Raw genomic sequence first — 12,933 nt, 5'->3', positions numbered from 1 at the left:
GTATTTTAAATTAAACAGATGCCACAAGTTCCACAGAAGATAGCTTTGCAATTCTACATCATATTACTTACGCAGTCACCGTGTATAAAGCAGAGCACATTCACAATTTCTGCTGACACAGAGTAATTTAGGAACATAGGAGTTGCCAGGCTGGATCAAACCAGTGGTCTGTCTAGTACAGTGTCCTCTCTATGACAGTACCAGATGCTTCAGAAGAAAGTGCTAGGATCCCTTGACAATTAGGAAACAAACTGCCATAGAGGAAGTTTTTCCTTTTCCCTTCCCCCCATCAGCTTTTATCCTGAAACACACGGGTTTATATCTCTTAGATATATATTATCTTATTTAGAGTTAAATTGACCCAATAGTTTGCTTTTTTTTTAAAAAGAGTAACACAAATTTTTCACAAAGCTTAAACCCAATAAAAAATACTTTCATGAGGTGGTTTTAAAATTTTAATGGAAATTGATTATTTGAACAATCAGTCCCATGGAGCCCTTGAATCTCAAATGTTTCAGCACTGTGCTTGTGCATGAGAATCAGAAAGTGACATTGAGGCCATTCTACCCTACAGGGCCTGTAGTTACTGTGCCATAACTATGCCAGTATAGCCCCATAGTGTAGACGCAGCTTACTGTGACAGAATGGGTTTTTCCATCTCTGTAGGAATACCTCCTCCCTGAGTGTCAGTAGCTAGGTTGATGTCTTCCATCAACCTGGCTGTGTCTACATTGGGGGTTAGGTTGACATACAATGCTCACAGGTGTGGATTTTTCACCCCCCAAGTGCCATAGCTATGTCAACCTACATTTTAAGTATAGACCAAACCTTTGCACTTCCACAGATGCATAGAACATTGAGCAGAACTTCATCTCTCTCGTATTACAAGGGACAGCCCTCATTACAGACCCAAGTTTTCTGTCCCACACAGACCTTGCATTTTCTTTCTTTTATTATTGATTTTAAATTATTTACCTCCGAAATTCCAAATTATGAAAATAAGATCCTGGAAAACGGTGTTTGTGCTAAAGAAATTGAAGGGACACTGTCAAGTTAAAAATCATACATATTTTTGTAATTGGCCAAGTGCTTGATACGGATAACAATTACGTTATTAAAAATTAGAATTTTTTTAGAAAATGAATATATTTTTCACTATGTTGCTATTTAGTTACATTTCCATTTTTCTGATCTCTTACAATGAAAATGCGCCTCATATTTCTCATCAGTAACTCCTCTGGCTGATAAAGCAGCATTGCCAATCAGCTTCCCAGGGGGTCTCACTTTTCTATAGGGATGAGGGATAATCTCCATTCTTCCACAGGAGAAAAAAAGGGGCCTATTGTAAGGTTACAATTGGTGATCAGATTTAGAAAAGTTGTGGCCAAATGCTCACCAGCCTATCAAATGATTTTCCCTATGCTGACTAGATTTTTCTGAGGATTTTGGACACTTCTTTTGATTTTTAACCCTGCTCCAGAGTCACTTAAAAAGCTTCACTGAGGTCATCATCTCCTGCTATGTGATACACCCTTCAACCCAACCCCTGTATATGCACATTGAAACTACTACAGCTACTAAAATTCTCAGGGGACTATATGATTTGTAGAATTAGTAACAGTGTATGCATCTGTTCACCTCTAGGCCCATATTGGTAGTGACTGTCATTCTGTAACTTGTATGACTTGATGTCTTGCCAGTTTTTAGTGGACAGATATCCACATCACAAAGTCATAGTTCGCAGTCTCATCAGATATTGAATGGTCACAAAGATTAGGGCCCAAACTCCTGCAAAGACTTCTGCTTAACTTTACTTACATGAGTAGTTTAATTGAAGTTGATGGGACTGCTCATATGCACAGGTCTTTGCGCTATCAGGACCTAGGTTATCCTTTCACCTATAGAGTGAGGTCTCCTCAGGCAAGGGTTTGAGGCACATGCTGTCCACGCTGTACCTCTTCTGTGGATGTGAAAAGTATTTGAGATTTCAATGCTGTCAATCTGACATGAGCACTAAATTCACTTTTGTGTGTGTGCATGCTAGGGTTGCCTAATCACACAAACCCAAGCACCCTTGCCCTGCCCCCTGTCCCACCTCTTCCCTGAGGCCCCGCCCCTGCCATGCCCCTTCTCTGAGGCCCCGCCCCACTCACTCCATCCCCCCTCCCTCTGTCACTTGCTCTCCCCAACCCTCACACACTTTCACTAGGCAGGAGCTAGGGGTTGGGGCAGGGGTGTGGACTCTCGGCTGGGGCCAAGGGGTTTGGAGTGTTGGAGGGGGGTCTGGGCTCAGGGCTGGGACAGGGGGTTGAGGTGTAGGAGGGGGTGCAGGCTCTGGGAGGGAGTTTGGGTGCAGGAGGGGGTTCAGGGCTGGAGCAGGGGATTGGAGTACAGGAGGGGATCAGAGGTATGGGCTGCGGCCAGGCGGCACTTACCTCGGGCAGCTCCCGAGTGTCGGCGCAGCAAGGCTAAGGCAAGCTCCCTGCCTGCTCTGGCCTCGCACCACTCCCGGACATGGCCGGCATGTCTCTGCGGCCCCTGAGGGAGGACAGGAGGGGGCTCCACGGTCTACCCCTGCCTGCAGGTATTCCTGGCCAATGGGAGCTGTGGAGTCGGCGCTCAGGGTGGGGGCGGCGCACAGAGCCCCCCTGCCACCCCTCTAGGGGCTGCAGGGAGTTGCCAGCCGCTTCCAGGAGCAGTGCAGAGCCAGGGCAGGCAGGGAGCCTGCCTTAGCTCTGCTGTGCCGCAGAACTTTTAGCAGCCTAAAATCTCCTGGTTTGGCTTCAGTAGCCTCCGGGAGATAGAGCCAGATTCCAGGAGACTCCCGGCGAAACTGGGAGGGTTGGCAACTAGGGTGACCAGATGTCCTGATTTTATAAGGACAGTCCCAATTTTGGGGTCTTTTTCTTATATAGGCTCCTATTACCCCCCCACCCCGTCTCGATTTTTCACATTTGCTATCTGGTCACCCTATTGGCAACACTATATGCAAGGGGGAGAGAGCGAGAGGCCAAAATATTCTGTTTTGTAGGGTGTGATTTGTTATTGCACTAGCAATAAAGAGAAAAGCAATGTTTGTGTATTGCTGCTCTTAATGTATTTCACCATCTTTTGGAACTGATAGTCAACTTTTAGCAAAAAGAATACTTTGCTGCAGTTTTACTCATGTTACATATACCTTTGAGTACATTAAATTCAGCATAGAATAGCTAATTCATACTTGTTTTATGAAATCATTGTAGCTCTTATATTCTTATAATAAAGCAAGAGGCTAGAACTTGAAACCTATTCACAGTACACTGCAACACTTTTTTTGAGTCACAAATTTCCCTGTTATCTTCTTTTTTACTTTTTATCTTTTGGTCTGCACGTCAGATGCAGGATTATTAGTATCTGTATAAAAAGGGTTGATGTCTTAATTTAGCAGAGTTTTGTGACAGTGATGTTCTTCTACTGCTTGGAAAAGGGTCAAAATAATGCCCCTAGTGTGACATTGTACTAGAAAGTGAAGGGTTGTCTGTTGCAAATCACTGGGGAGTATTCTTGCAAGAAGTTATGAAACAACATTTCAGCAGAGGATGGAGAAGTACTTACAGAAGCTACAAGGAAACTAGACAGTCTTACAATGAACATAGCAAAGCCCTTGCAGTTCCCATTGCAAGGTAGATGAACCAATAATAAACATAGAACAAAGATTGTTAACCACTTTTCAGAGCACTTCATTAAATAAAAAGTTTTTCATAGTTGTCTTCACTGACAATCCCTGTTACCAGCACACATGGAATCGTCTTTAAGTACACTGCAAAGCAGATAAAATCAGAAAAGTTCAAAATAATTTACCATCCAAAATTATTATTTGATTTTTTTTTTTTTAGTGAATTTAAAAAATGGCTAATACAGTGGTAAGTTGCAGACTTGGGTCATTTGTTTTTTTATTAAACCATTAATTTATAACACTTCAAAAACAGGATTCATAATCGTAACCTCTGATATAAACAGAATTACAAGAAAAGAATATCAAATAAATTTATAAAAAGAAGGATTTAGTCATGTGATGTTCTGCTGCAGAAATGTGGTTAGTAGTTAGCTGATTTTTACTTTCTGTTTTCAGCTTCTATGGCATGAAATTCTGTAACAGTTACATGGGTTAACATTATGTCAGTTTGGAACCAAATTATAGGAGCACATTTTATGCTTTCTTACATAAAAGTGGGTTTTCTGTTCTTTGGTTTGTTTTTTGTTGGTTGTGATGGTGTTGTTTTAGAGAAACAAACTTATTTTAAAGATCTGTAGGGTTAAAAAAGTAAAAGTGTCAAGATACTGGTCCTCAATTTATACTGGTCACAAGCTGCCTTGTTCTTTCAAGGGAGTTTAAGGGCAATACTGCATACAAATCAGATGTTTAATACAGGCAGGCTTCTCAGCATAATATTGCTTGGTTGTTTTGTTGAGGTTTCACACACATTCATAAAAATAACAGCGTTTTTAGCTGATCTCAGTAGATATTTGCTGCAGCTGCATCATTTGAAAAAGGCTTTTTGTTCCAATTCTTAAAGTCTCTAAGTATTGCAAGTAATTTTTTTAAAGTGTCTCAATTATGATTTCTGTGTTGTGATGTCTTTAAGGGGTTGATTGGGCTACAAATATGCTTTGGGGAAAAAACAAGAAAACATGCCCTTGAAAAACACCGGTAGTTCTACACAGAATATTAAGCATACAGTTGTAAACTCACATGGCACATGGTTGGGTAGATTTTTGGCAGACCCATAATCTCAACCTGCAGTGATGCTAAAGGTATTAGCAAATTAGCACTGCAAAGCTTGCCAGCTTATTCGCCAGAGTCCTGCTTGCTCTCTGACTGCTATAATTAAAACTAATTATTTTCTAAAACATAGTAATACATGAAATGTGCAATAATCATTTTGTAGTGGGCAATCTGTGAAGTATTTTTTAAAGCTTCCTCTGTCCACCCCTAAGATCCCTCCTGCTGTGTGTGTGCTGACTAGCCAGCGTTGCCATTTTGCAGAAAAGCAATCTGGTCCAACAACCATCAGGTTAATGTTATTTTATTTAAAGAATGTTGCTTTTCTAATCTTATATTTTGTACATTTTGCAAATCGAATTCCTCCACTTTCTTGCTGCACCTCTTTATCTGTCCTTTTGCTTATCTTGAATCTCTAAAAATAAAATAGACAGTCCCAGTTTTTAGTGAATGCTGTGCACATAGTTTTCAGGCAGTGTCTAGCAGTAGTTGTTTGGCCATTTGCATTGATTTGATGATATGTCATCTCTCAGAATCTGCTCTATCACGTATTGTATGTATTTTTACCTCAAAATCTCTTCTTGCATTCATATTAGAAATCCAGAAACTCAGCAGTACTGCTGCAGTAATAATATACTTACCACTTGCATCTTCAAACACTGAACAAAAATTAACTAACCTTCACAACACCCCCAACAAGGTGTCTGTGTAAGTACTATCAGAACATGTAGTCTGAGTACTCACCTGTCATCCCACCTGACTTCTGCAGGAGAGAAAAATTGAATGCCCATTTCTCCCTTAGAGCTGACTTTACAGAGATGAATGTGTTGGAACCCCAAGAATTTTAGTACCTTAAATAAAAAAGCTCACCTAACCATGGAGTTCCAACTGCAGATAGTGAAGAGAAGTAGCAACATGATCTGCTAGCCACCAAATCAAACAGTATGACTAGAATTTTCACCCTTTTCCCAGCATTAACACACAGAACAATTTTCATGCACAGTTTTGGCTTATGTTCTGCTCTAGATAAAGTGAAAGATGTAACAGTTTCCAAAGAAGATTGTCATCTTCCTACTATATAACAGCCCAATCGTGTTATGGAAACAAACTTGCCAGCGGCATTAAAATTTTATTTATACTTTGTAAAATGATTTTGCTGTGTGTTTGTTTGTTTTTTGTCTGCTTAAATCTAAGAGACTTCCAGATTTCCAGGTGCTATAATAAAAGAAGGAGAGAGGAAGGTGGAAGACCTATGCTTCATATGCCATCAGTTTTTAACAGCAGGAAGCATTTTCTTGCAAAGCCAAACCTATCATGCTAAACTGTTTCTCCTGTTTTTGATTAGCACCTATGGGTCTTGCAGATATGATGACACCTGGTGAGTCCAAACTGCCCCTTCCTCTCAAAGCAGATGGCAAAGAAGAAGGACCCCCACAGCCCGAGAGCAAGTCAAAGGTATTTCCTTCCTCTGCACGTGGTGTTGGTTCGGCCCAGCAGAAGTCCGCTATGTTGTCCTCCATTCTCTGGTTTTGGCCTACCCTCTTTTGTTCTTTCCTGCATGCCTTTTCCATTCATGTGCATTCTGTTTCTTTCTTTTCTTTCTTATTTTTTTCCTCCATTGTGTGGATCTGAAAGTTACTAGTTCTTATGGCATTTTAACTTGCGGGGGCAAAGCAACCCACTCAAACAGTTATGTGGGGATTTGGCTAAGCTAGGTGGGTGGGAAAGGAGGGTCTTGCCTGGTTTCAATACTTGCAGCCATTTTTCTCTGCCTTCAGTTATAGCTTCCTGTTTTGGCCGCCTCAGCAGCAGCAACATACTTTAATATTTTGCTTTCCTGCCTTATTTGATAAAATAAGGTGAACAGCTTTTTTTTCTTTCTTTCATAAGGGGAAACCCATGCTTAGCATTCCATTTGAGCTTGAAGTAAGCATGGTGGCTTAGTGACTTTAGCCAAGCATCCAGAAATTTTCCAAATTATACTAATTAACAATGTTGTTTTAATACCTTTATATATAGATATATATTTCTGTATGTGTGTGTTTTCTGTGTGTGTCTCTCTGTTTATATATATATATTTTATATATAAAAAGAATTGGTCAGTCTGTTAAACTGGATGTATTTTTTTTGTTTTTGTTTTTAATAAAGTTTGCCCTGCCTTTGTCATATTATTTTTTTTTTATTCCTCTACCACAGGATAGCTACAGCTCTCAGGGTATTTCTCAGCCCCCAACCCCAGGCAACCTGCCAGTCCCTTCCCCAATGTCCCCAAGCTCTGCTAGCATCTCCTCATTTCATGGAGATGAAAGTGATAGCATTAGCAGCCCAGGCTGGCCAAAGACTCCATCAAGCCCTGTAAGTGGCTCTGGTTTTTTGGGTTTTTTTGTAATTAATTATATTTTAATGCTTGCTTGTTTGTTTTATAAATTCTTTTTCTTCATAATTTATCCACTAAAGGATTTTCTTTCTTTATAATAATAGGGCCAAATTCAGCTCTCAGATACATGCGTACAACTCCTACTGGCTTGGCTTCTGTGGGACCTGAGCATGCCTATCAGAGGGCAAAATTTGACCCAGTAGTAATAAAAAGAGTAAAATTGAGTGCATTGTGTAAGTTTACTGTCTGGTAATACAGCAGTTGTTGTGAAGAAAGCATCCTTCCCATAATGCATCAGCTTACAGAGCATGCCAATTGTGTTGATAAGGACATTCCATTTCTTTTATTGGGTCCAAACTCCTTCACACAACTGACTTCACTGTTTGTCCCACTGTTCATTAAGTATTACTATTTTAAAAAAAACAAATATTTTCCTCTCTATGGGTAGTAAGAACAGGCACAGTATGGGTTACGGGCTCTGCACCACAAAAGGCACCTCAGACAAGTCTGTCATTTACAGTTCCGAAACATTTTTATTTCCAAATTTCATATGTAGATATACAAATTCTCAGGGCACAATCTGAAATAATATCAGTTGTGATTTGTTTCACTCAGTTAGTTGAAATGAACCAAAAGGTTGGTGAAAAAGTTAAGGGAAGTATATTTTTAGAAAGCTCCTTTTTTAGATGAACAACGTGTAATCACACTAGAAACAGGTTTAGGCAGAAAAATCTGGATCCAGAACAGCATAAGACATAACATTTAAACTAAGTATCATTTCCAGATGAGATGCAAAGAGCAAAAAATAAAAAAAAAAGTGTGCAAACATAAGCATATATGGGGATCTAATATCCATTTGACCATTTTTGGCTTATTTCTTAAACTAAGAAAGTATATGTCATTCTTTTATTTAAAATATTACTTCACTCAAGCAAAATACTATATTATTGTTATATACAAAATATAATGCTCTTTTCCAATGTTAATGCATAGCTAACTTAGCAACTAGTCTTTAGTAATGCCTTAGTTTTCACAAGATAAATTGAAGAGCACATCTCAAGGCAAAAGCAATTTGGTGAGGGGAAAAAGTCTAGCCAATCCAGAGCCTGGAAATATAACATCCAAGACAGGAAATGTTATTAATCACTATTATCTTGTTGCAGCAGATAGAGCCAGACATTAAAGTTGTCCCCAAAAATGTTCATAGACTTCACATGGCAATTCAGAGTTACTAACTTTTTGCTCCTCTGAGAAAGTAGTTAAGCTCATAGCATGTTATTTGCAGAGACAGCTTTCTTCATGGAGGGTGACATTCTTGCTAGTGTAGAGGGTCCAGACAAGACCTTCTGAACCACATTTAATAGGCTCAAATGGATTTTTAGAGTTTTTGTGCATGCCCTCTGCACTGGTGTGAATTTCACCTTAAAAGGCCTGAGGAGGTATGTAGCAAATATAAGCTCTACAGGGGAGAACAGGGGAAGTGTAGGAATGAGATGTACCACCTTAATTTTGATGTCCATATGTCATTGACTTTGAGTCTCAGAAGGCAGCTGGTGTTCTTTACGCCCTCCGGGTCCCATCCTGTCTTTATTTTAATAACATTTCTGAATGGACAATGCTGTAAACTGGTGATGGGAAATTTTCTTTTCTTTTCTTTTCTTTTCTTTTCTTTTCTTTTCTTTTCTTTTCTTTTCTTTAATGTTTCGCTTTTTCTTTTCTGGAAGATTGGAAAATATTTTGTCTAGTGAATGTGCATTCCTGAGCTCATTTTAATAATTTGTTAATAAACCACAGGGACCATCATGAGCATATATGTATTGTTTCCACTTAAAATTAACAAAAAAAAATAGAATAAATGTGTGAAGGAGGTGGGAGGCATTATGGTTTTGCTTTTAGGTTAAACCTCCTGTTCCACATGCTCTTCTCTTCAAATACGATGTTACACCTCCTGTTCAGAGTTCTTAGCAATGATTCCATAACTTCAGTTACCTTCTCAATAAATAGTTCAAGTGATTAGAATGGTGCTGGTTTGGAGAACTATAGAATTATAGAAAAATAAGAGCTGTCAGCCAGCTGATCTCTTTTTATCTGTGGAGGCCAGACTGTTGGATAACTTAGTTTACAGCTGATATTGACAACACTAGTCTGACTTTGATTGAAATGATTATTGGGATTCCCCATTCTTCCCAGTAATATATGAAAATAGCCTGTGCTGGCTAATTTATTCATCAGATTATCCAAGTGCTAAGGTTCTGATAGAGTTCTTGGCTCCAGGAGTGAGTGTGGGCAACGGTGAGCATGGTCTGTGGTTAGCTTTGCAGTACCCCTGCACCAGCAGAGTGGGTCATTTTATTCAGTGATTCCTTTATGCAAGTGTGGAGGGAGAAGATGCAGAGAAGAGACTGTATAATGATATGTACTGTGGGATTCTCCAGCTGGATAGTTACAGTGGCATTGCTACACTGTAATCAGTTATGTAAAGAACAAAATGGCTTAAAAATTAATTAAAATAGAATATGAAAATATGTGAGAGTCTCAATATGAGAGACTGTGAGCAGGGTCATTGTGACACAAATTAAAACAGTAGGGTTATGAATCCCCTTAAAATGCTCTGAAACTGTTCACTGTATATATCTACATATTACAGTAGAGATAGTTGCATTGTACATTTTTCCCACAGTGCTTTCAGTGAGAGATTTGTAGTCTGTGGAATGTGTGTGTGTGCCTGCGCATGTGGGTATATAATAAAATAGGTCTTTATTATTATATAAATATTAACAAACTCTTAAAGTGGGATTATCAGTCTGTGTTTTACACACACATACACAGATGCAAGCAGAGATAACTACCTACAGCTAAAATCTGAAAGGAATTGTTGTAGGAGACAATGAACTATCAAGCATATACCTTGGATTGCCTGAAGGACTCTTGAAGATTGACCATAGGAAGTGTGGTAGATTACTGCTCTATGAGGCATCAGTGTATGTTTTGGTGCAATATAAATAATATACAAATTAAATATGTAAATGAGTTTGCTTCTTCTCATCTTGTTTCAAAAGCCACCACCCACTTTGGCATGACAGGATCTCTTCACAGGAAAGTCCTGGGGCTAGAGTAGCAGAGGTTAGGATTACAGGGGAATTGAAGCAAGCTGATAGAGCTAAGTATGACAAGCTTGCCTAAGCCCTATTGGTTATTTTAATCAGACCCGTAAATGCACTCACAAAGAAAAATGTAGGATATTTGTTATTATTCCAATATTGCCTGGTACTCCCACTTTAATTAAGTTAGTCAGTAGTTATGCTGTAATAAATCCCTATTTTCTACGTTTTAAAATTTACCTGCTCTAGGCTGAATCTGGCCATACAGGACAGCAGTTTGTGTTAGTGTGTGCACAAGCTTGTGTAAAATCTGTCATTTTGCATATAGTAGTGCAGAAGAGAAAAAAAAACACATTTACTTTTGGGAAAGGGTGTTGTTTTCCCCCAATGCATTCTTCTAAAGTTAATGTTTCATTTTAAAAGAAAATTGCAGAGTGAGAAGCACTTCTTACCTTCTGCAAACTGTGAAAAGTTTTTAAATCATGCTGTCATTTTGGAGCCTGCTGCCATGTTACAGAAAAGCAACATAATTTGAGACAGAGATAGTATAAGAGCCCAGTATGAAAGACTGTAAACCAATTGACATTTTGCAGTGATACTGGTTTAAAAGAAGAAGAATTTTATAATGTAAAACCTTTCATTTGAATATTAAACCTGAACTTTCTTCTACTGGTGAACTCATATAAAAGCATAATAGAAACTAGTTTATTACCTCCTACATTAGATGTAAGTGGAGATAAAATTTGCTATATAAAACCTTGTATTTCCTGCCTAGAATATAGATAAAGGTGTCTGTGATATCACAAATGTGAGACTGTGAAATTAATGCTGGTAATAGGTAGAATCATTTTGTTCTTTACTTAAGTGGGTAGCACTGTAGCTCCACTCTGCTCTGCTATTCAGAGTTATATGCTCATCCCTAGGTTCCTATTTGAGAATAAAATATTTAGGATTATGACTTGTCCACTTACTGTCCATCCTCTCTTTTTAATTTTCCTTTCCATTTTAATAATCTTCAAAGTAAAAACAGTTCACTGGTTAAATATTGTTTAAAAACACAATGCTCCTAAATGCATGGGATGAAGCAATTTCGGTTACAGAACTGATATCACAACCACATACAGAGTCGTTAAATTTGTGCTTTAACAGCCTAATCCACGGGCCTTATGCCAGTGCACACGCCTCCCTCCATTTAAAACCAGTAAACCACATTCAGCCTTGGCTCCATTGACTTCCGGGAGAATTGCAGCACAGCTGAATTTGGTTCACTAAATTCAATATTGCACCTTCTAACTTTAAAATGTGAAAGGTAATATTACATATCAGTAGGGAGGATTACAACTGAAGAAATTAGAAATTCAGTTAGCAAAGTGGGAAGCTTTTCATGAGCCAATTTATTTAATTAAAATTAATATCCATTCACTGGAAATAACGAAAACAATGGAACTGCAGGGTCACATCCTCTTGGCTCTGATTCTCTTCCCTCCTGGCTCTTCCCCAACATTGTCAAGTTTCAACTAGAGACTAGAGGGAGATTTGGAGCTCTTCAGATTTTCCAGCCCAAATTGTACAAGGTGATGGGTGGCAATGCTTTATGCGAACCGTTACTGGCTTTCTGAATACCACAGTAATCAACAGGCTAAAGTCATTGAAAGCTGCATGTTGCCACATTACATGTTGCATCGTGCCACAGTGCCAGGCCCCGTTCAGAACCATGTGATCAACAGAAAGCTCGTTCTGTACTTGTCCCAAAGTACATTTGGGAATTTTGTTTAGAGCTGATCAGTCAAAAATTTTTTTTTGCTTATTTTAAAATATTTTACCCTAAAAGGCAAAAAGAAAAAAATTGAGAAAAGTTAAGCAGGGGAAGGGCAATGGGTGGACAAGGATGGTGAAGTGTGTTTACCACAGCTGGGGCTACACCTCAGATATGTTATATATACAGAATACATTTCCTTCTCCATAATGTCATGTGAATATCTCCTTCCCACATAGCTTGGTGTCCAAATGTCCCGATCATGTCTAATTCTGAATAACCCCAAGTTCACTAGGGGGCAAATCATCTCCCCTCCTCTGTAGGGGCAGAGAGCCCTCTTGCAGCAGAACCCAGAGCACTTATACTGTGTGGAAGGGGGACACTACTGAGGGAGCTACACGTGAGTGGGGTGCAATCCCTGTGAGTCACAGAGCCCCAGCTCACAGGGGTCTCTGCTTGCATAGCAAAGGTGTGGAGAAAGGGTCTGGTGGATGCACTTCTACGCAGATCCACCAGCTGTTTCCTCTCCCTTCCCTTGTAAGGAAGGGGAGGGGGATGAGGAACGCTGAGGCTTTGCTAGCATTAAAATTAGAGGAGTAGCCACATAATGGTTCCATTCTTACTACTCAACAGAGGGAGAACTAATTTTCCCCCCACCCTCCGCTTTTGTGGATTTTCCCATTGCCTGGTCCAGCTACTTGAAATGGGCTCTGCTTCTGTTTATACCCCTAATTTTCACCAGTGCTATGTATGTTCTTTCTCCACACACCGAATACATGTGATGGCTATATTCTGTGGTTCTCTTTCACCTTTGCAAGTGAAGAGAGTGGTTACTCATGACCAGTACTCAAATTGGCTGGTATGAGAAAATGACAGTAGGCTCCCTCTTCTGCGTTTTTTAGCCAGCCATGATGGGAAGAGTAGGTAAGACATAATC

The 12,933-nt window shown here is 39.4% G+C and overlaps 1 protein-coding gene across 10 annotated transcripts in view; it reads left to right on the top strand.

Annotated features, from left to right (window-relative positions):
* The window catches only part of ARID1B (AT-rich interaction domain 1B), a 402,274-nt gene that overhangs the window by 350,776 nt on the left and 38,565 nt on the right, over positions 1 to 12,933 (top strand). For 8 of the 10 annotated variants that reach the window (XM_054022819.1, XM_054022822.1, XM_054022815.1 and 5 more), the window contains 2 exons: positions 6,108 to 6,217; positions 6,959 to 7,117. In XM_054022819.1, the coding sequence (XP_053878794.1) occupies positions 6,108 to 6,217; positions 6,959 to 7,117 (269 nt within the window). The remainder of the gene's footprint in view (positions 1 to 6,107; positions 6,218 to 6,958; positions 7,118 to 12,933) is intronic. The other 2 variants (XM_054022823.1, XM_054022820.1) reach the window with 1 other exon arrangement.

This window comes from Malaclemys terrapin, chromosome 3, assembly GCF_027887155.1.
Source record: "Malaclemys terrapin pileata isolate rMalTer1 chromosome 3, rMalTer1.hap1, whole genome shotgun sequence".
Taxonomy (NCBI): domain Eukaryota; kingdom Metazoa; phylum Chordata; order Testudines; family Emydidae; genus Malaclemys; species Malaclemys terrapin.
Note: the sequence above shows the minus strand (reverse complement) of the source record. Positions and strands in the feature narration are given on the sequence as shown.